General features: G+C 37.5%; 2 protein-coding genes across 3 annotated transcripts; one reads left to right on the plus strand and one right to left on the minus strand.

The window, feature by feature from the left end:
* Nucleotides 1-6,599, plus strand: LOC128214120 (uncharacterized). 2 transcript variants are annotated; one of them, XM_052920391.1, is made up of 6 exons: nt 1-654; nt 1,029-1,402; nt 1,551-1,730; nt 1,942-2,034; nt 2,423-2,632; nt 2,764-6,599. In XM_052920391.1, the coding sequence occupies exons 2-6, from the start codon at nt 1,040-1,042 to the stop codon at nt 2,917-2,919; spliced, it is 1,002 nt and encodes a 333-aa protein (XP_052776351.1). In that variant the 5' UTR covers nt 1-654; nt 1,029-1,039; the 3' UTR covers nt 2,920-6,599. The 2 variants fall into 2 exon arrangements, with proteins under 2 accessions (XP_052776351.1, XP_052776349.1); XM_052920389.1 differs by having other exon boundaries at nt 2-1,402.
* Nucleotides 6,600-6,739: 140 nt separating this feature from the next.
* Nucleotides 6,740-22,660, minus strand: LOC128214115 (lipoamide acyltransferase component of branched-chain alpha-keto acid dehydrogenase complex, mitochondrial-like). The gene is made up of 11 exons (XM_052920384.1): nt 22,575-22,660; nt 19,759-19,870; nt 15,067-15,142; nt 14,432-14,631; nt 13,968-14,095; nt 12,016-12,112; nt 11,086-11,405; nt 10,781-10,858; nt 10,459-10,650; nt 10,021-10,092; nt 6,740-9,710 (listed from the first exon to the last, which is right to left on the minus strand). Exons 1-11 carry the CDS (start codon nt 22,626-22,628, stop codon nt 9,543-9,545), a joined length of 1,497 nt encoding a protein of 498 aa, XP_052776344.1. The 5' UTR covers nt 22,629-22,660; the 3' UTR covers nt 6,740-9,542.
* Nucleotides 22,661-24,318: the final 1,658 nt, after the last annotated feature.

Consider the following 24,318-nt stretch of genomic DNA (forward strand, 5'->3'; position numbering starts at 1 on the left):
CGTCTGAAAGCATTTCTTCTGGCCCCAATTTTTCGAAACTTTTTTAAGTCCCTTATAACAGGATTAAGCTAATCCCATTTCTATTTGTCTATAATTCGCGTAACATTAACATCATTTAGAGTTATTCAACCTTAAATAGGAATTTCTTTTATGAATATCACAAATAACCATATTTCATTTACCAAAATCACATTTTAGTATGCGTTTTGACTATTGAAATAAGCTACTTAAGCCTGTTAAGCTTGAGAAGTATCCAGAAATTGGTGCCTGACAAGTAAAGACACAACGACGTCGGTGCTATGGAAACGGAGTGATTTCATCAACTTGCGTTATTTCGAGGTCATGTTTTTACGATTTGTTTACATCGTGCTATAACACGGTGTTTTACCTGCTGACAAAAGCTAATTTACCCTCGATATGCAGTTGTAAGCAGAAAGTCGGTGGAAAGTAATAAGTCATTCAAATAACGATCATTGAATTATTTAAATGAAGTGTCCTATTTGGAAATCAGCCAGTTCTAATTCTCTATACAGCCAAACGATCAAAGGGCGGAAGATATTTTTCCACGAAAGACTTCTTATCATTGTTTATGCGACTTGTATCACTTTAATTTTGATGCCGCTGTCGTCGGGTTGTCCTTATTCCTTTTTAGGAGTATGTATTTTAACACGGATTGTTAACAATTTGACATCTGGTCAATAGGACGAAGACTTGGAGAAATATTTTCGAAAGAAAGTTGAAGACTAAAATAATTTGTTAGAAATACATTCATTTCTGATAGAAGTTATTCATTAAAAAAAGAAAGATGAAACTAGTGAAAATGACATCATCATCATATGACTGGTTTCCCAAACAATTTCGGATATCCCAACAGTATATTAAATCTGTTAAGTTGTACTCAGCTATGTATCTAGATACATGACGGACACAGATTAGACTTCGTTGCTACATGTGCTACACGTTATTAAATTTCATACTGTTTAGTTACCATTGTCAAGTTAATACAAAATTTGTTTCATTCCGACCAGAGACCGACTGAATGTCAGAAAGCCGAGATAATACAGACAGGAAGTTGATTTTCGGGAGAGGCAGTGAACCAGAGGAGGAATTATATTTTATAGAGAATGGCGCGGGCGTCATCAGTCTGCGGGAAGACCCGCTCAACGCTAGCCTTTTGCCGGCCAGTCGCACGATTAGAGTTGTCCAACATGAAAGAATACAGGAACTTGAGCGGCGTCTGGCGGAAATGGAAGAAGAGCGTAATTTGGCTGAGAGTCGCGAGGAGAATACGAGGAGGACAATCTCGGAGCTTTACGAACAGCTGGAAGCGAGGAATAGGGAAATGAGGGAGTTTACAGCACTTAGACATACCCACAGAGATGTCCTAGCGTTACTGCAAGAGGTTTGTACATAATCTACTTATCATAAATAATACCTTATATCAATGGCTAAGCGCGTTCATATTCCGTGTGTTTACTAGTTCATTCACCAGAAATCATTGATTCATATTAAACGCGCAATATAGTGTTTTTCAAACGATATCTACATAGGTGAAACTTGAAAAGGAGGCGTTGGAAAATGCACGAGACGGGTACATTAAAGATGCGGATCATGCTCAGACTGAGGCCAGTCTACTTGCGGAAGAGATGTTGCCTCTAAAACGAGCTCTGCACGAGAAAACTGACCTTATCGACCGGTTGAACAAGGAGCTCGACCAATCTAAGAGAAAAGTACGTTAAAAGACAATAGCAATAATGATGGTCATGATAATCAACGCGGCCTTGTTTCAATTCCTAGCTACTGCAATTTCATCTGACGAAAATAAGCACCACCACAATCAAATGTTTACAGCAATTCTTCCTTAAGTTAGACTGACTTGAAATTAAGTTTTTTGTGGGGCTTCGTATGTTTAGCATGTATTGGTTCAATATTTACTTCCAGAACGATGAACTCGCTGCAAAGTTAACTTATATGAGCGAACAGACAGCAGCAGACGGGGGAGTTGCCAGAATTGGCCGGTTTCAATTATTTCGGGTTCGTATGTTTAGCCTATCAAGTCCCTTAGTCACCCGTTTCAATTTAAGGTTCCATAAGTTGTGACATCCATTATTTAAAATACAACCAAAATTTTGAGCCAATTAAGTTGCAGATATGCTATCAATAAGTACTAGGTTTTATCATTAAGAATTTCAACTTCGACGGGTGTTTATAGGTCCGCCTACTGCCACTCATCCGTTACTCATTCCCTGCGGCAGATTTTGTGTTGACAATTTATCAGCCAATGAGGTTGTCAGTTTCATGACCTGAAGTAATATGTTAATGAATAAGAAAGGCTTGTTCGCCACGCTCACTCCGCCCATTTTTAATTATTAAAACGTTACAATATTCGAAGATAATACCTTTAAATATTATTTCACTTCAGCACTCAAAACAACGCCTAGGCTATGAAAGTCTTCCAGCGGTGAAGGTGGGCAGCAAGCTCGGCGACGAGGTGCCGACGCTCTCACAGAAAAGGCGAAGGATTGAGTGTCGGCGATCCGCGGCCCTGGAGTGCCGAAACTGTCGCGCCGTCCTCGATACTACCACTTCTCTCCCATGTACATTTCACGCAAGCCCGCCTCGCCCTTACAATGTATGTTTACGTAATATCATACACAATCTCCGAAAAATGCTCTGTTTTATAGTTTATATTCGAGTTGTTGACGCATGATGATACACTATTCAATGATTGTAAGTCCCTAACATTTTCAATTGTTGTTCCAGGAAGCTGTCATGTTATCAGACAAGGAGGCTCTTCCTCTCGCAAACAAGGAGCGGCACTTCTACTGGCCGTGCTGCCGGAAATGGGCCGTCCACGAACCACCGGGTTGCCGCTCCTTCCGCAACCATAGCCCGGAGGACGACGACCTCTCAAAGTAGTGATAAAATAAAGAACGCGAGGACCGAACTACCCGATCATGTATGTTTGGAAAACATCGTGCAAATTTTGCGCTACTTGCTTCTTAACAGCAGTGTACATATCCCTTCACGTGCATGTGGCTCCGTTTTAAGGAGCGGTGTGGCACGGACTAAAATTTCTATGGTCATCCCTAAGTTCTCGGCTTGGAGATCCTGGAAATCTTTTAACCAGAACTAAAATATATAGCAATTGCCATCAGGAAACACACAACAACTAAACAATGTTTTGTGCATGATAACAATTATCATTATTATTTTGCTTTTCCGTTACTTATAACATGTGCTGCAATAATCCTAAATCTACCCATCACGTGACACACTTGCCTCTCATGGTGTGATAACCAGCAGCTAGTTTATATGATTCTATTAAAGGATTTCCCTTTATGCACGGACTGAGTCAGTCTTCCATCTTAAAAAACGTTCAAACCTTTCACCCCATGTTTTTTTAATATCTCGGTTGAATGTGTTGCCAAATGCATTTGAAGAGGCAGCATACAAATGGACTTCATTGTATCATGTGTTCAATGCTGCACCTCAATGCGCACACGTTCAAGAGAAACATATTTTTGGTTTGCCATTATTTTTAGTTTGCATGTTTACCGTTTCAGGCCCAAATTTCTCGAAATCCCCCCCCCCCCCCCCCCGTAGTATACATTTCTGTGTATTGATCTTTATCTTTATTGCCTCCGGCTGTCTTTTAAATCTTAGATCTGTCAGTGTTTGACTTGCCGTTTCATTTTGATAACTTTTTAAATCATATTAAAAGCATTATAACAATGCTTTAGAGTAAGAATAAGAGTAATGTTAGATAATATTAATAATATCCCATTTACATGATTTATATCATACAACATAAATGTAATGTTACTTTATTTGTTTATTATTTACTTCTCATCAGTCAAATTAATACATTGGCCATGCATATATTGTTTATGCAAGAATTGGTTGTGTATTAATAAGACAATGCTATTTTCTACTCTAAATGGTGTCACCTCCAAACGGCCCCGGGCCAATAAACAAATACACAGGAAATTGGCCCCTGCAATGACACTAGTGCAATAAACAGCAGAACTCAATATATTTTTTACAAATTTGGTTTTAGAGAAGAGATGTTAACAAATATGTTTTTATAAAAGATGGAAAATAGTTTATATTAATTATATTTTGCAACTGCATTATAAAATAAAAATACTATTTCTTTAGGACACTTTTCATCATTTGTTAATCAAATTGTTAAGAGTACAGATATTTAATATTAACCATGCATATCATGAATTTTAACATCAAATAGCAAGTTTATTAGAACTCATATTCATTGTAATGCCTGGTTAATGGTTGGATGCATAGGATAATTCACTTTTTTGCCATTTTTAAGTTATCACAGCAGGGTTCCTGATACTTCCTGTGTATTGTTTATTGCCTCGACCTATTGGGGCTAACATTGTTACAATGGGTAATCTCATTACAAAAGTATGAATAAGCATTTTATCATTTTCTAAAATTAAAATTTAATGCCTGGTTAGTGGGCCATTTGGTAGGATAATTCCCGTTTGTGCTCTTTTTATAGATAAAGATAAATAGATACATTCAGTATCAAATGCTCAAACTAGGCATTTAAGATGTTTATTTATGAAAAGTATTGAAATTAATCGTGAATATAATTACGTAACATCTATACAGGAAAGTTACAGACAATTGCAATATCATCTAGATTAGTATTTATAAACCTTTTGATGAAGTTATAATGAAATGCATATATGAAAATTCTGTTTCTGAAGAAATAGCTCCTATTTTTAAATCTAATTAAGGCGAGGTATTTTTTTCAACACTGCATGCATTTTTTTCTTCTTTTAAATTACAATTATCTTTTTTATCATAAACATTGGTTTTGCATTCACTGTTTGAATATATAGTAGTGCTGTTCACTTATATACTTAGGATTCAGAATTATTATTTTGTAATCACTAATTGACTTTAATTAAATGTCTGAATTCCCCCAAAAAATGTTTGGATGTTACAATAGTAGCTCAATTACATGTATAACAACCCTATTTTCAAATATTGGCTTACAAAGAAATTTATTGTATTTATTTAAGAAATGTTTTATTCTTATTTCACCAACATTAGAATTAAAAAATTGACAAATATGACCAGTAAATGATGGGTAGAAACCCCTCGTCTTTAGTTACTGGCCCATTAAATGATGATCATCATAAAGTCATCAATAAATGCAGTATACTAAAATGTTTTATCACAAGTTAAACAATGATCTGCTAGAGGAAATGATCTTATCAGTAAAATTAAATCAATATAGTAAGGCCAATCTGAGTGGACCAGGAAAATCAATACTGGCTTATCGAATAAACTACAGACTACATTAGTTTATTCATAGTGCACATCTCGTTCACTACTAGTGCACTCCTAGTGAACAAGAGTGTAAAGTTTGGTCTTAACAGTACTGTACATAAGTTTTTGAAAAAGTGGTTTATTTATTGTAATTATCATAAAGATAATTCCTATTTAAAGTCTAAAAACTTTTCATTAAGTAAATATAACGCATATTATAGAATACAGTATCATTATTTTATAGACTATTTGTATTTTAAACTGTGAGCAGTTTGAAGAGAGCCAATGTTTTATTAATATTGAAAACTTATGATTTATGAAGATGTTTAAAATTCCTGCTGGTCGTGTATAAGCGCTTAATAAACGAAATTCGCCCTTTATTTCATATGCAACTAGGTTAAAAGAAGATAAACAATTATGTTTATTATTCATTAAGAATATACAGTGGAAACTCACTAAACCGGACAAGGTCCGGACTGGGCAAAATTTCCGGTTTAGTGAGGATTCCGGTTTAGTGAGGATATGATGTACGGAGTAAGTTTACTCAAAATATTAACTGAGTTATCCTTTTAAGGGAAGTTGATTTAATGCTTGTTAAGTATGTTTGATAGTTTAATTAACGCACCGCTCTAATTTGATTCAATCTTAGAAGTCTTTAGATAAAACAACCCTCCAAAATGATCACTTGATAAGCGTTTCTAGTTCTTTATTTTCAGCAACAAACAAATTAATGTTGCAATCAATTTTCTTTTCACAAGTTTGATTATCGTTTGATTATCGCGCGGCAGTCAATCCACAGCGCAATCATCATTATCGATTATCGAGTTAACACAACATCACAGGTGCAATATTTAACGACGCACCGGCTGTCAAAACAAAGTGACACGCGATTCGCGAATTCCTAATACACAAAAACATTTTGACATGTTTGGACAAATATACGTCCGGTTTTGTGAAGTAAAATTACGTTGATAACGAACAAATTTTCTCGATTTTTTGTCCGGTATCCGGAATTCCGAGGTTCCGGTTTTGTAGGGATTATTTTACATTGAAAATAGAAGGGGGAAATCGGGACTCTGAGAAAATTCCGGTATCCCGAGGATTCCGGTTTTGTGGAGATCCGGTTTAGTGAGTTTCCACTGTACTAGCATGATGGTTAATTAATCATCATCAGTGACATTGCTATGTGACTCTTATTTGCCATATTGGTAATATTTTTGCTGTAAATATATTTATAGATGTGAACTTTCCACCTGTAAATACTGATTTTTGATGAACAATAAAACTGAACTGAATGCTGAAGTCACATACATGTAAAATACCATCGAGCTTACTAACTACATGCATGTTTAAATGTTTAACAAAAAAAAAACCTCCCCACCCTGTTAAAGCAGATACATGAAGAGAGCTGAAGCATAACTATGTACAATTTAACATTCTAGACTCTATGCCTCATTATCTCATTGATCATCGAACATTGTCATGGTGACTGGGACGCTCACTTGTTTAAGTAATAGTAGAAATGTGGACGTTGAAATACATACACCAAAATAAAAACAAAACACATTCAACTTAAATTCAATAACATTACTCTAACATACTATTTGTTTTAAATTTATTTAATGAGATTCATGCAGATTTTTACAGTTCATTACTAACATGCGCATGATTGGTAAGTTATGCTAACTAAAATGCATATACACAACGCACATAGCATATTCACAAAAAATGGCTTTTAACCAACTCATCTTCAAATGAAAAAAATCTTCAGAACATTTTTAAATAGAACACACCATACATTTAAATAAACAATATGTTTCCAATGTCTGAGGTGAACCTTTTTAACATTGAAATAACAGTAGAATGTATAAATAGTCTGTATCTAGGCTGATCATTTCGTGACTAGTACTTATAAATAATATTATCTGATTGAATGTTAAACACTGATACCAGTATTTGAACAAGCTTCACAAGTAATTTGAATGATGAGTTCATCTGTTGACATTGATAACAAAACTTGTGATTTCAAAACTACTGGTTAACACACATCATCCCACCTGTCAGCTCTTCTCCACAGGATTAATAATTGAGTTTATATTTTTGGCATGATTTTCAAAAATCAAATCAAAACAGAATATACGGCCATCTTACTGATATAAGTTGGATAATAACAGGAGGCCATTGTAGAACTACATATACACATGCTGCTTGATCTTATACATACATGCCATACCCCCCGGAGGGGGGAAAAATCCCCGGAATTTCGACCCATCCCCCGGTCTCCCGGAGGGGGATGGAAATCCCCCAGAATTAAAAAAAAGTGTTTAAAATTACGCAAATTTATCACAGGGTTTAATTATATATGCCTGTTTACAGTTATAATGCCCTTCCTGTCCTGAAGTTTAATTGGATTATCAACTGATGGTGTGTTTTAACAACACCTATTGGGTTACACTTAATAAATCAGCAGGGAACATTTCATGCATTGTTTTGATTGAAACTGACAGAATTTGCGTAAGAAATGTCAATTCGACTGGTCAGATAAAAGGTCGATTTTCATTGGTTAAAACTATAATTTTATCCAATCAGAGAGGATGTAACAAATTAAAGCGTTCTTCAAAACATGTGTCATTGTCATCAAAAGGATTAATAATTTAAAGGTGACAGTAAATTATTCAGTAAAGAAAAGGATTAAAATAACTGTTCTTTGTTATGCCTCACTAATATGTTTACATGACATTGACCTTCATCGCAATTATCGGAAAATAACAGAACTTCCAGAAGAGAAACTGAAAGTAGACAATCGGATGAAATGACTTTTATTTATTTATTATGGTGGTGATGTTTTTATTTTTTGATGAATGGCAAAAGAAGATATGTTTATGAACTTAAACAATAAATTATGCGTTTGCTTTTTATCAGAAGCAAACAAATCTGCCTATTTGGGAATTGAAATGAAAAATATTGATAATTCATTCCATTCTCTCTATTAGTCTGAAAGTGATCGTTTATGATCATAGGCAGCTGATTTTTTATCCAATTTTAGAGGAAGGTAAGCCCATTAAATTGTCTCTGAAACTTTTTTTTCTGTAAAGTATTCTATTTCGCAAGTGAGTGCTTTTATTATACAATATGGCTGTGTCTCATAAAAATATAGATGAAGTGCTGGAAAAAAGGGGTAAACAAGGTGAATTGGCACGTGTGTCATGCCCGTAATGCTACATGGCGATGATGAAAATCCCCTGGTATGTGACCAAAATCCCCTTAAATTCTGGACATAATCCCCTCGGGAGTCTTTCAAAATTATGGCAATTTGTTTTTTTCGTACTTGCATCTTAAAATACTTTGAAATTTTGCCGAATTAGATCTGCTAAAAAATCCCCCTGAATACTACCAAAATCCCCCTGAATTTTTAGACTTTTGAACAAATCCCCCTGAATGGTCTCCAGAAAATATGGCATGTATGCTTATAATGTATATAGAAATGAAGGCGGTTGTAAATAACTAACAAAAGTTAATCAAGTTTCAAAAACAAATAAAGTAAAACACTTCTTAACAGTCTAAAAATATGTTTGTGAGTGTTATTAGATGTTGAACACCACAATTCAAAGTGATTTTAATACAGGGGCACCTTAACGTGCCAATCCCATTTTCTGTGACATGAAAGATTTTATATGCCACACAATCAATGAGAAGAAACAAACACATATGACTTCAGTTATAAAACACAATGTTCTTTTAGCATCCACTACCCACTTATCACTTTCTTTATAACTCCTGTAATCTAAATGCATAAGCATGATATAATAAAAGCTACAGTAAAAGACATTACTAGTATCTGACTTTCTTTTAAGTGAATGAACAGCAGCAAAAACATTTCTTTCACCAAATTAATCTTCAAAAGACATTGCTATTTGATATCATTGTAAACAAAGAGAGAAAATGCCAATTTCAGATATTCAAATTTGTTTTGTGTAGTGGATTATATTAAATGTCCAAACAAGCACCGGTGCTTGCCCTCCAATGGTGGTCATACAGTATGTACACGTGAAAAAATGATAAAAAAATTGGTATATTATCTCATGATACAAGAATATACTGCAAACCCACTATAATGTATCACAACTAGAGATTCAACCACCGTTTAGCATACAGTAGACTTTAATGCCGGTGTGCAAAAGTGTATTTGACTAACGATGATAAGCTCTTCACCACAACCCAGAACCAGGGCCAGCCTATCACTTGAGGTCGAGTATAAGGGATGTTGGGTTTTCCAAGTATGACTTCCACAGGTTGGAGAACCGGGCCATTGTAGCACCCTCGACAACACGATGATCTGCCGACCAGCTCACTTGCATGATATACCGCTTCACAACTTTGTCATTCTCATCAAACCGAGGCAATGCCTGAAATTGAAAGTATACTTCATAACTTTCTTTTTCTAACATATACTTCTACCTTACAATTCTGTTTTTTTCCTTGTCTTCTCTTTGGAAAATATTAAAGTTTTTTATTTACATTATAGAGAAATCTCCCTCTTTCTTTTTTTCTTTTGGGCCTATTAACATTGCTCTGTATACCAGAGTCATTTAATTATGCTCCTTATACCAGATTCATTAAATGCAGTTTACTGTTTATGAAATTCAAATAGTCATTTAAAAAAAAAAGAATAGACAAAGCACAACAGAAAAACAAACATGAAACATTGCTGATTACCTGAATTCTGCCCAGAGCTCCAATGGCGACCTCTGGGGGCAAAATCACTGGCCTTGCATATGTTCCACCAATCTGAAACAATAGGCAATAAAACTTTGAAGTTTTTTCAAATCCTCAAGAGCGTATAACAGGTAAACCTAGTAACACTCGTCAAAGATCAAAAAGGTAAATGACCTTTCAATGAACAGTCGATGTATCGAAACTATTCTCTTATTTAACCTCTTTAATGTAGATACAATATTAATTTTGTTTACAACAATATCATCCCAGCAGTAGATCTTTATTGCCTTCTTGAAATCGACAAAACAACAGCTCATTCAAGATTAATGTATACCTTTATTGACCTAAAAGATATATGTTTTGAATAAACATGCAACTATTCTACCAAGGGTACTTTCAGCCTTTTATTTTTTTTTGAAAGACCAAGTAGGTACTTACAGATCCTATGTTAGAGAGTGAGAAAGTTCCCCCGGAGAGGTCACTAGTGCTCAGTTTCCCAGCGTCACCTAGCTGCTGTAGCCTGTTCAGTTCTGATGCGATCTCAAAGATGCTGAGAGCCTGGACGTTCTTGATGTTAGGTACCAGGAGACCATCCTTAGTGTCCATAGCCAGACCAATATTGTGAGCTGCCTAAAACATAATTTTGATGACTTTTGTTTTGTTTTTTCCTTTTATTTTTAAAGTTCAGGAACAATATCAGTGACTTTTCTTTAAGTTCTGTAAATCATTAACTTAGTTACACATTTACACTGATACATACCTTATATGTTATATTTTCACATTTTTCATCAACGCTCGAATTCAAAATTGGGTAATACTTGAGGGCCATGGAAACAGCCTGAAACAGAAAAGTGCCAATTTAGCTATGTAATAATGTTTACATGCAAAAACGGACGTGTTTATCAGATCATGGTTTTGAATACTTAAATCTCTACACAAAAATGCTAAAAAATCATGAACATTTTTAGGTAGAAATCAGACACTGAACTAAAAATTAATGAAAAAAAAACTGAAATACTTCAAAATCTTGATATACAGATATACACACTTCCCTGGAGAACTAACCTTTATAAATACTGGCATATATGAGAACTTGACCCCTCTGTCAAGGGCTAGCTGTTTTATATCCCTTCTGAACCCCACAAGCGCTGTCATATCAATGTCATCATAATATCCAAATGGTGGAATGGACTGAGCAGCTGTCATTGTTTTCACCATAGCCTTTCTGATGCCTTTTATTGGCTCTGTTTGATCCTGACCAATAACAGGGGGTGTAACAACTCTGGGCGGGGTTACAACTGGAGTGGGTGTGGCCTTCTGGGCTATAGGTGGCGCTGTAGTCACTTGGGGCCTTGTCTGTGGTATCGGGCTGGGTGGCACAATCTCTATATACATATAAGGTTTTGAATATTAAGTATAAAACTAAGTGTGACAAAGACTAACATGAGCGATGGAGTGCAAACATGAATCTGGTTTTTTCACTCAAACAAAAGGTATTACTCCACCATTAGTAAAACCAGAGTTGAGGGATTTGCCCTTCATGTGAATCTGCTTTTTTCACTCAAACAAAAGGTATTACTCCACCATTAGTAAAACCAGAGTTGAGGGAATTGTCTCCTGTATCATGTCTACCAAGTTTCATATGAATATCTAACAGGTTTTTAGTTGTGGCTAAGGAAAGTGTTTGAAACATCACTAAAGCTTTGACAATACCTCGAAACTTGTTCTTTATGAAACATCACTAAAGCTTTGACAATACCTCGATACTTGTTCTTTATGAAACAGACTAGCTCAAAACGGATTTTAACAAAAAGAAAGTTATTTATCAATGCCCTAAGATTCTTCAATGACTAATCTATCAGCCTTTTACAGCTCAGTCAAAAGGATGTTTTTTATCATTCATGAGGATCTCTTTTGGACATCACATTCATGTAGATGAAAACTTGAAGAAAAACAAATGAATCAAAAAAATCCTCCACTATCCAGTACTGATACCTAGTCGAGGCATCTGTTTTTCTGAGAGGAATCTGATGATGTCTTCCTTGAGAATCCTGCCTTCCTTCCCGGTACCCTGGACTTCCTTCAGCTTGATCTGCAAATAGGGAAGAAAAATGTACACTACTCAGATATATTCATTGTGTTCAGGGGTTATTAAGTTACAATCAATAGGTAAAACATCTTTCTATTTTAAAGCAATACAGCCAGGCTACAGATAAGGGTGTAAATACACTTTACAATGCATCAATTACAAAATAAAGTTAAACACCTGTATCAATATGAATGAAAATTGTTACAATGGCATACAATTACTACATTTTTTGTTGGACTGTTTTGGGAACAGCTGTTATAACCAAATGTTCTAGTTGGATAAACCTGTTTTTAATCAAATAAATCTGCTACATTTATCTCCCTTGTTAAGCATAGATTTTTCGTATACAAAGAGTATTAGGTGCTATGTTGTGTTATTAATCAAATAAGTTCTGAGTTTAGGATCATGCACATCTTTCATTATTTACATGTTTTTTACTTTACTCTTCATTAAATAAAGAAAAAAAACATGTATGTTTTCAATTCAATGTGCCAGTACACTTAAAGACTCTCCATTACACTTCATTGAAACCTAGGTGAACAGTATAATTTACAAAACTACATGTTCACATTAGTAAAAAAGTTATAATAGCTCTGAATACTGTATTCTCCAAATCAAACAATTCATCATTTGAGCAGGAGGCAGGTTTATATATAAGGCACCAATTAAACATTAATTAGTGACAGATAAAATACAGATGGAGAAGGGAAACTCTTTCAAGGTTTGTATGCTAATTAAGAGCACCTTTGTGCAAACTTTTGCACTTGTCTGTTATTTCACCAAAGACCCAAAGTCCAAGGAATTTTCATCAAAGACTCTGACCTGTGGCCTTTGACCTTTAGTGTTCAGACATGAGTGTTGCTGGTCAACAATTGTCTTGTCATAGTAAAGATGTACATGTTTTTTTTAAATTCCCCAAATGCATGACAATGTCCGGTAACAGTCTTGACAAGAAAATATGAACCCTGACCTTTTATGAGTGACCTTGAGCTTAAGTGTACAGACATAAGTGCAGTCATGGCAAACATTTGTGCCTGGTTATTTTAAAATCCCTTGTGCATGGTTAGTTACAGCTCTGACAAGCCAAAATACAGAATAAGAAATTTAGACTCATATTAGATAATGAGACACATTGTCGAGATATGGTGGATATTTGTGCCAAGTTATTTCAAAATATTCTTATATCTAGCCAAGTTACAGCCAACAAGCCAAACTATATGAATGTTTAACAATTGACTCTTACGTGAAACCTTGACCTCTAACCTAAAGACATGGTTCTTGCACAGGATAAATTGTTTAGTCATGGTGAACATTTTTAAAAAGTTTTGCTACATCCCCAAATGCATGCCACAGTGATAGCCTTGACAAGCCAAACTAAAGCTGTCACAGGAGTGACGAATACCCTCGAATGACACAGGAATTGCAAACTATTTCTTTGAAAAGAAGCCCAAACTCCATATAACATTACAGAATAGTTACCAAAATAGAACTTGACCTGAATTAAATTATAGTGTTAAATATGTGTACATTTCATTTTTGACCTTGAATTTTTAATCTTGTCATGGAGAGCATTTGTGTCAAGTATAATATCCCTCTGTGAATGGCAAAGTTACACCCTAAACAATTGTTGACGCCCCATTCTAAACATGAAGACCTCCTGGTTTAAAATAGTTGATTAACAGGAAACCTTCGATACTTTCAAATGCCAAAGTCGCATGAATCTTTATTATTATTATTATGATTACACTTTTATGTTTTTCTGAAAGGCCTAGTGAAATTGCATAACTGACAGACAGAATATACCTACAACTGAAAGAAACAACCACATAAAAGGGGTATTTCAACCATCTATTCATACCTTATTCTCCATGGCCATCCTGCGGACAGCTGGTGTGGCAAGCACCTTGTGTCCACGGATCTGCTGCATAGACGATGCCTCTACGTCACTTTCTGATGATGAACTGCTGTCAGACTGCTCAATACTGTCTGGATGGGCATATAAAAAATGTGAACAATAAAAAATAAAATTCATAAATTCAATCCTGTTTCATTCATGAAACAGCTATTATTTACGGCGAATATCTAATATTAAAAGCCAATAAGTGGATTCCAGGATTAAATGCCAGAAAGATTACTAGTACATGGAGCATTCCAGCTTAGTTCTATATTAACAAAATGAAGTAAGAAACAACTCTTAACCAGCTGGTAAAAATCACACTTGGTAACAATTATGCTATCTATCTAAATTATCACTGCTTAAGTGATTTACCTGATTTACAAACTAAGTCATTTCAACTTGACTACATGTACATAGGGCCATACCAGATTGAGCAGCCTCAGCTCCAGCGCTATCTGTGTCTATCTCAACCAGGACCTTCCCCACCAGGGCAATGTCATCCACGTCATAACAAAGCTTCTTGACTGTGCCGTCAAATCTGCTGGTGATAGTCACAGATGCTTTGTCACTCTGCACCTCACAGAGAGCATCAAACTGGTTCACATGGTCCCCAACTTTCACATACCTGGTAGGGTACACCATAACAGGAAACTACACAGGAGCATAAAGTGTGTGCAAACATTGTACAGTTTCAGCAATGGGCATAGCTCAAACCAAAGTAGAGCCAGAGTAATCCGTCTTGCTTGTAATATACTCATATTACCACAGTACAGCCAGAGTTGCTTGTTATGTACCATTTGTCGTTGTGAATATGGTGACCATGTTTTATGTTTTTTCTTTAACGTGCTAGTCATATATCAATTGTACTGGTGAATATGCTGACCAAGTGTCATGTTAAATCATGAATCACAAAAGCTATGACCTAACCTACATGGTGATGGTTTATAACAAGCAATGGCATTCATCTTATTTTGAATAGTCAAAATATTGTTGTCTGTGTAGATTATTTATGGAATGGGTAAACTATATGTGCCAGTATTATTTGCTGTGAGAGACCTACCATTCCTTTATCTGCACCTCTCTGATTCCCTCCCCAATATCAGACAGAAAGTACGGCACCACCTCAAACAAGGGAGCTGCAGAAATAGGAAAAAGCTTATGTTATTTGAAATAACTTATTTCATTAGTATTAAAATTTCAGTGATAAATAGGAAACAACATGTACCAGCAAAACAATTATTATTTTCTATTTTCTTAAGATTCGATAAAAAGGATTCAACAAAGCAAACAACACAAGAAATCACAGGGAATGCCTTTCTATATGTTCCTGGAATATTGCTCAACCTGAAGTTCAAAGTTTATTGTACTTAAGGCCTCTGGCCCATACACAAACACAATAACTTAGATATGTGATACAAACTAGATAGATAGCTTGAAAGATACCTGAAGTCTGTGTGGACCTGTTGTACTCTACCTGAAGTCTGTGTGGACCTGTTGTACTCTACCTCAAGTCTGTGTGGACCTGTTGTACTCTACCTCAAGTCTGTGTGGACCTGTTGTACTCTACCTGAAGTCTGTGTGGACCTGTTGTACTCTAACTGAAGTCTGTGTGGACCTGTTGTACTTTACCTGAAGTCTGTATGGACCTGTTGTACTCTACCTGAAGTCTGTGTGGACCTGTTGTACTCTACCTGAAGTCTGTGTGGACCTGTTGTACTTTACCTGAAGTCTGTGTGGACCTGTTGTACTCTACCTGAAGCCTGTATGGACCTGTTGTACTCTACCTGAAGTCTGTGTGGACCTGTTGTACTCTACCTGAAGCCTGTGTGGACATGTTGAACTCTACCTCAAGTCTGTGTGGACCTGTTGAACTCTACCTCAAGTCTGTGTGGACCTGTTGTACTGTACCTCAAGTCTGTGTGGACCTGTTGTACTCTAACTGAAGTCTGTGTGGACCTGTTGTACTCTACCTGAAGTCTGTGTGGACCTGTTGTACTCTACCTCAAGTCTGTGTGGACCTGTTGTACTCTAACTGAAGTCTGTGTGGACCTGTTGTACTCTACCTGAAGTCTGTATGGACCTGTTGTACTCTACCTGAAGTCTGTGTGGACCTGTTGTACTCTACCTGAAGTATGTGTGGACCTGTTGTACTCTACCTGAAGTCTGTGTGGACCTGTTGTACTCTAACTGAAGTCTGTGTGGACCTGTTGTACTCTAACTGAAGTCTGTGTGGACCTGTTGTACTCTACCTGAAGTCTGTGTGGACCTGTTGTACTGTACCTCAAGTCTGTGTGGACCTGTTGTACTCTAACTGAAGTCTGTGTGGACCTGTTGTACTCTACATGAAGTCTGTGTGGACCTGTTGTACTCTAACTGAAGTCTGTATGGACCTGTTGTACTCTACATGAAGTCTGTGTGGACCTGTTGTACTCTAACTGAAGTCTGTATGGACCTGTTGTACTCTAACTGAAGTCTGTGTGGACCTGTTGTACTCTAACTGAAGTCTGTATGGACCTGTTGTACTCTACATGAAGTCTGTGTGGACCTGTTGTACTCTACCTGAAGTATGTGTGGACCTGTTGTACTCTACCTGAAGTCTGTGTGGACCTGTTGTACTCTAACTGAAGTCTGTGTGGACCTGTTGTACTCTACCTGAAGTATGTGTGGACCTGTTGTACTCTACCTGAAGTCTGTGTGGACCTGTTGTACTCTACCTGAAGTCTGTGTGGACCTGTTGTACTCTACCTGAAGTCTGTGTGGACCTGTTGTACTCTACCTGAAGTCTGTGTGGACCTGTTGTACTCTAACTGAAGTCTGTGTGGACCTGTTGTACTCTAACTGAAGTCTGTGTGGACCTGTTGTACTCTAACTGAAGTCTGTGTGGACCTGTTGTACTCTAACTGAAGTCTGTGTGGACCTGTTGTACTCTAACTGAAGTCTGTGTGGACCTGTTGTACTCTACCTGAAGTATGTGTGGACCTGTTGTACTCTAACTGAAGTCTGTGTGGACCTGTTGTACTCTAACTGAAGTCTGTCTGGACCTGTTGTACTCTACCTGAAGTCTGTGTGGACCTGTTGTACTCTACCTGAAGTCTGTGTGGACCTGTTGTACTGTACCTCAAGTCTGTGTGGACCTGTTGTACTGTACCTCAAGTCTGTGTGGACCTGTTGTACTCTAACTGAAGTCTGTGTGAACCTGTTGTACGCTACCTAAAGTCTGTATGGACCTGTTGTACTCTACCTAAAGTCTGTATGGACCTGTTGTACTCTACCTGAAGTCTGTATGGACCTGTTGTACTCTACCTAAAGTCTGTATGGACCTGCTGTACTCTACCTAAAGTCTGTATGGACCTGTTGTACTCTACCTAAAGTCTGTATGGACCTGTTGTACTCTACCTGAAGTCTGTATGGACCTGTTGTACTCTACCTGAAGCCTGTGTGGACCTGTTGTACTCCAAGTCTGTATGGACCTGTTGTACTTTACCTGAAGTCTGTATGGACCTGTTGTACTTTACCTGAAGTCTGTATGGACCTGTTGTACTCCAAGTCTGTATGGACCTGTTGTACTCTACCTGAAGCCTGTGTGGACCTGTTGTACTCTACCTGAAGCCTGTGTGGACCTGTTGTACTCTACCTGAAGCCTGTGTGGACCTGTTGTACTCTACCTGAAGTCTGTATGGACCTGTTGTACTCTACCTGAAGCCTATGTGGACCTGTTGTACTCCAAGTCTGTATGGACCTGTTGTACTTTACCTGAAGTCTGTATGGACCTGTTGTACTTTACCTGAAGTCTGTATGGACCTGTTGTACTTTACCTGAAGTCTGTATGGACCTGTTGTACTCCAAGTCTGTATGGACCTGTTGGACTCTACTTGAAGTTTGTGTGGACCTGTTGTACTCTACCTAAAGTCTGTGTGGACCTGTTGTACTGTACCTAAAGTCTGTATGGACCTGTTGTACTCTACCTAAAGTCTGTGTGGACCTGTTGTACTGTACCTCAAGTCTGTGTGGACCTGTTGTACTGTACCTAAAGTCTGTATGGACCTGTTGTACTCTACCTAAAGTCTGTGTGGACCTGTTGTACTGTACCTCAAGTCTGTGTGGACCTGTTGTACTGTACCTCAAGTCTGTGTGGACCTGTTGTACTGTACCTAAAGTCGGACCTGTTGTACTGTACCTAAAGTCAGTATGGACCTGTTGTACTCTACCTAAAGTCTGTGTGGACCTGTTGTACTCTACCTGAAGTCTGTATGGACCTGTTGTACTCCAAGTCTGTATGGACCTGTTGTACTCTACCTCAAGTCTGTATGGACCTGTTGTACTCTACCTCAAGTCTGTGTGGACCTGTTGTACTCTACCTCAAGTCTGTGTGGACCTGTTGTACTGTACCTCAAGTCTGTGTGGACCTGTTGTACTGTACCTAAAGTCTGTATGGACCTGTTGTACTGTACCTAAAGTCTGTATGGACCTGTTGTACTGTACCTAAAGTCTGTGTGGACCTGTTGTACTGTACCTCAAGTCTGTGTGGACCTGTTGTACTCTACCTCAAGTCTGTGTGGACCTGTTGTACTGTACCTCAAGTCTGTGTGGACCTGTTGTACTGTACCTCAAGTCTGTGTGGACCTGTTGTACTGTACCTAAAGTCTGTATGGACCTGTTGTACTGTACCTAAAGTCTGTATGGACCTGTTGTACTGTACCTAAAGTCTGTGTGGACCTGTTGTACTGTACCTAAAGTCTGTATGGACCTGTTGTACTGTACCTAAAGTCTGTGTGGACCTGTTGTACTCTACCTGAAGTCTGTATGGACCTGTTGTACTCCAAGTCTGTATGGACCTGTTGTACTGTACCTTAAGTCTGTGTGGACCTGTTGTACTGTACCTAAAGTCTGTGTGGACCTGTTGTACTCTACCTAAAGTCTGTATGGACCTGTTGTACTGTACCTAAAGTCTGTGTGGACCTGTTGTACTGTACCTAAAGTCTGTGTGGACCTGTTGTACTGTACCTAAAGTCTGTGTGGACCTGTTGTACTGTACCTAAAGTCTGTGTGGACCTGTTGTACTGTACCTAAAGTCTGTATGGACCTGTTGTACTGTACCTAAAGTCTGTGTGGACCTGTTGTACTGTACCTCAAGTCTGTGTGGACCTGTTGTACTGTACCTCAAGTCTGTGTGGACCTGTTGTACTGTACCTCAAGTCTGTGTGGACCTGTTGTACTGTACCTAAAGTCTGTATGGACCTGTTGTACTCTACCTCAAGTCTGTGTGGACCTGTTGTACTGTACCTCAAGTCTGTGTGGACCTGTTGTACTGTACCTAAAGTCTGTGTGGACCTGTTGTACTGTACCTAAAGTCTGTATGGACCTGTTGTACTGTACCTAAAGTCTGTATGGACCTGTTGTACTGTACCTAAAGTCTGTAGGGACCTGTTGTACTGTACCTCAAGTCTGTGTGGACCTGTTGTACTGTACCTCAAGTCTGTGTGGACCTGTTGTACTGTACCTAAAGTCTGTGTGGCCCTGTTGTACTGTACCTAAAGTCTGTATGGACCTGTTGTACTGTACCTTAAGTCTGTATGGACCTGTTGTACTGTACCTCAAGTATGTGTGGACCTGTTGTACTGTACCTAAAGTCTGTGTGGACCTGTTGTACTGTACCTAAAGTCTGTATGGACCTGTTGTACTGTACCTAAAGTCTGTAGGGACCTCTTGTGCTCCACCTGAAGACTTTATTGAGCTGTTGTTTGTACTGTACCTGAAGTATGTATGGTCCTGTTGTTTGCCAGGGACAGTGATTTGAAATGTTGACTCTCTGTCTTAGTTGCAGCACCTACAACAGCTGTCACTAGTCTTCGATGATGCCGAACCTGTGAATAAAAGTAGTGTAAGAAAGAATTTATGTAAAAGATTAACTAAGCAAGAATGTATGCTTTACTCAAATTGGAAATTCACCACCATGGTGTGGGTACATCACCCCCCCCCCCCCCATTGGACAATTAAATGAAATATGCATGGAGGGAAATGACAGCTGATTTGTCACTGACATTGGATGCCGTTGAGGCAGTTTCAAGATTATACCCTTCAAAGTGTGAGGATAGAGTGTGTTATGACCATGACCTTTGACTCTTTGACCTCAACATTCACAGGAGTCCTCAGCTGGTCACCCAAAACCTAAATGTCAAGTTTGAGGGCCATGGGTGCAGGCATTGTCAAGTTATCACACAGACAAGTTTTTTTCTATCAAGGTAACTGTGACCTTTACCTTTGACCAGATGACCCCTAAAATCATAAGGGGTCATGTACAGGTCAGACCCAACTTCCATGTCAAGATTGATGATCATAGGTTTAGGCATTGTTGAGATATCACTGGGAGAAGATTTGTTAACTTTTTTTGCATTAAAGGTTATTGTGACCTTGACCTTTGGCCCCCTGACCCCCAAAGTCAATAGGGGTCATCGACTGGTCAGGCCCAACCTTCATGTCAAGTTTGATGACCATAGGTCAATGAATTGTCGAGTTTGCTTTCAAGGTCACTGTGACCTTGACCTTTGACCCCTTAAATCAACAAGGGTCATCTACTGGTCAGGCCCAAAATCTAAGTCAAGTTTGAGGGCCATGGGTGCAGGCATTGTTGATTTATCACTCGGACAATCTTTTATCATTCAAGGTCACTGTGACCTTGACCTTTGGCCCAATTACCCCTAAAATCAATACAGGTCATCTACTGGTCAGGCCCAACCTCAAAGTCAAGTTTGAGGGCCATTGGTGCAGGCATTGTCTTGTTATCACTTGGACAACCTTTTACCATTCAAGGTCACTGTGACCTTGACCTTTGGGCCGATGACTCCAAAAAACAATAGGGGTCATCTACTGGTCAGGCCCAACTTTCATATTAAGTTTGATGACCATAGGTCTAGGCATTGTTGAGTTATCACTCAGACAAGCTTTAAAATGATTTTACCATTAAAGGTCACTGTGACCTAGACCTTTGACCCGATGAGCCCTAAAAACAATTCATTTCATGGAGGGTAAATCACCCTTTAATTTATGCTATGGAGAACACAGATCCCGAACAGTTTTGCTTTTTTTCTAAAATAATACACTATTCTAAAAAGTTTTGCTAACTTTTGACAAAAGGATGTAAAAAGAGATGAGTGTTTTTAATTTGAACTGAAATGAGAACCAACTAACATCGAAAAATGGATTGATAATAACCTGCCAAAAGTCAACCTCACGAAAGTACATGTACATGAAATTATGATTAATAATTACAATATCTTAAATAACAACTTACATGTAGCTGCCAAGTTAAATTTTGTTAACACTGTTTTTCAAAACACGAGATTCGTGAATGTAAAGTAAGATTTTAATTAATAAATTGTATATATAGTGTAGGCAACATAACTCAAAGACCTCAAAGATGTGCACGTGCCCCGTGACGTCATTCTCCCATGTGCTATATTTGGACATATTACGGGTAAGAACAATGAATGACAATTTTAGAAAAATGCTATACAAAATAAGATGAAATTTTGCGAGTGTTGCTAAAGGCAAGTGTCATTATTAATATAGATCATCAAACTAATGATCATGGTCAATAGATGCATGATTTAAGTATTTGGGATTTGTGTACTGTTCAGGTTCCAACCATCAACCAGCAATGAATTTATTAAGTGGAACCAGACCTACATATACAGTCATGTGCATGTCTACTACACAAGTGAAACTTTATTCCCATATACAGTATTGTGATTATGAACCTTATTTCACATGCAAATTGGTCAATAGACTATAATGCAAAGTTTATTATTTTGACATTTTTTATGTATCCCTGTAACTCTACAACTCTCTACCATTTAACACTGGGCAAAAGAATATATAGTATTATTATGCATAGATGTTGAATAATAAGTACAAAATTGTTCAATATAAACCTGACAGTGATCTAAACAGATATCGGGATACATGATTAACAATCGATACATATGTAAGTGCTTTATGATATCTGAACATGTTTTTTGGCATAATGACATAAATAAGTATGTGTTTAATAGTAGGCAATAACATTTTCGTAGAAATTTAAATTTATAACGGAGATAATTCCAAAATTGTGGCCATGAGGATTGTCTGCGCAAGGACTGTTTGCTACTTTTTGTTCGGTTGGTGGACGTCACGAGTCTGCCATATTAAAAAAAAAGTCGTCAAAAGACTCGTTGACGGCCATTAAGGTGGACTACCTAACAAGAATGCCTATTACTTTGCGTACTGTAGTACGAGTGGGTTAGAACTAGCTGCCAGGATAGCTCAGTTGGTTAGAGCCCCGTGCTAGTGTTCCGGCGGTCGTGGGTTCGAGCCCCACACCGGGCACACTTTTCCTTCAAGGTTTACCACAGTACGTTCTCCACCCACCTTAATCCAACACTGGTAACAGTAATTGTGTATTGACCTTTTAAAAGGCCACCATTTTTCCAAAACCCTAAAACTGTCATTCAAAAATCACAACGCAAGTAATATATTTAGATCATATTCTCGTCAAAAAATACAGTTTGTAACGCTTTCAATCATTATTACCAGTCTTATTTGACAAATATCCTTCCAATGTTTTGTGATGATTCTTGCTGCCATTTTCTTTAATTTAGCTTCAATGTGCACCGGGAACCAACCGTACTGCAGTTATATTTGCCGGGACCCGGGACTTTTTCGGAAAAGCCGGGACTATCAATATTGATCTCGGGTCGGTACTGATAAAATGCTATTTGCCGGGACCATCACAGCCGTATGGTGGCATATTACTGCTGTTAGATAACCTGATAACGTTCGCGAATAGATTCGTGTTAACCACTTAATTTTCGCGATAATTATCTAACTATCTAGTTTATATTCGCGATACATTGTTGGTAAAATAAATATCATGAGACTTAAAACAGGCTCGAAAGTGCCCAGAATTGCCACCTATTACCCTTTTTAGCTATACAACACTAACAGGTTAACTAGTTAGTGCATTTTTAATCTTAATGTATCTAAGGGACACAATTCTACAGCATATTTCTGTATTGTAGTGATTGACTTCATACTGAATACTATGTTTCATATATAGCTGTGCCTGTAATATTGTATTTCACTTGATGCTTGGGTTTGAATGAATAGACATGTAACTCCATTTGAGATCTAATGAATCTAACCCCTTCTGCATGTTGTTGTTAGAACTAAACCAACAACGCAGCATAGTGTCAGAAGTTGGTAAACTGATTCTTATAGATTAAATTGGAATTAAATTAATAATCAAATTGTAATTGTGAAGCTCATTCTCATAAAATGGAAAGCTTTAACAATATGCAAGGACAAACACCCAAAATTGACTGGGATAGCAGGGATTTGTCACAGTCATTCAAGTCGTTCAAGTCACATTCCGACTTTATGTTCAAGCGTCTAAAATGTGCAAAAAAGCAGCTTAGCCATTGAATATTCTTCAAAGATTAAGCAAATTTTTGACAACATTATCTTGCAGTTTTCGAATACAGAAATGCACCGCTTTCATGTGGCAAATCACTAGTACAATTACTAATGATTATGGAGACTACATGTAGGTCTAGTTTACCAGTCACACGCAAACACATTGAGCCGAAAGTTCAAAATAGGCAAGTAATCAAAAGCAAAATGTCAAAATCACAAATCAAATCAAAGACATGGTTTGATAAATCTGCCAAGCCACTCACACATTTGTCACAAGGAGAAACCATTAGAATCAAACAAGGTAAACGCTGGAAACAGGCAATTGTTAGAAAACAAGTGCATGGCAGATCATACATTGGTGAAACTAATGATGGTGTCTATAGACGAAACAGAAATCATTTGTTGAAGACAAATGAAAAACCATTTTAAATCATAGATACGCATCCATGCAATGGCAACGACATTCGTCTAACTGATCAATCACAACATGACCATGACAGTGACAGAAACATACAAAATCAATCAGAGCGAAACATTTATCATGATAACACCCAGTCGCAACAACAACAACAACAACAACCATCAGCACCAACTGATGTTGCTGGCAATACTGATCAAAATTATATCATGTACGTCACTAGATCTGGAAGACAGGTCAAGGTACCTCAAAGGTTGGATCTATGAACTGATTTATGATGTGTGTGTGTGTGTGTGCGTGCGTGCGTGCGTGCGTGCGTGCGTGTTTTGTGATTTCTATTAATTTCTACTGTGAATTTTATTATTATTATTATTATTATTATTTCTGTAGATCTCCTTATGCAAAGATGCATGAACTGTTATTAGGTTCTCTAAGAGATCATGC

This window comes from Mya arenaria, chromosome 13 (assembly GCF_026914265.1).
Source record: "Mya arenaria isolate MELC-2E11 chromosome 13, ASM2691426v1".
NCBI classification, from domain to species: domain Eukaryota; kingdom Metazoa; phylum Mollusca; class Bivalvia; order Myida; family Myidae; genus Mya; species Mya arenaria.

Excerpts from the sequence above, each read along its gene's own strand:
- LOC128214120 (XM_052920391.1), top strand. The coding sequence starts at position 1,040 with ATGTCAGAAAGCCGAGATAATACAGACAGGAAGTTGATTTTCGGGAGA. Across the intron at positions 1,403-1,550 it reads TCCTAGCGTTACTGCAAGAG|GTGAAACTTGAAAAGGAGGC; the intron begins GTTTGTACATAA and ends ATATCTACATAG. Across the intron at positions 2,035-2,422 it reads GCCGGTTTCAATTATTTCGG|CACTCAAAACAACGCCTAGG; the intron begins GTTCGTATGTTT and ends ATTTCACTTCAG.
- LOC128214115 (XM_052920384.1), bottom strand. The coding sequence starts at position 22,628 with ATGGCAGCAAGAATCATCACAAAACATTGGAAGGATATTTGTCAAATA. Across the intron at positions 10,093-10,458 it reads CACTCTCTAACATAGGATCT|ATTGGTGGAACATATGCAAG; the intron begins GTAAGTACCTAC and ends CTATTGTTTCAG. Across the intron at positions 9,711-10,020 it reads GAGCTCTGGGCAGAATTCAG|GCATTGCCTCGGTTTGATGA; the intron begins GTAATCAGCAAT and ends TTTCAATTTCAG.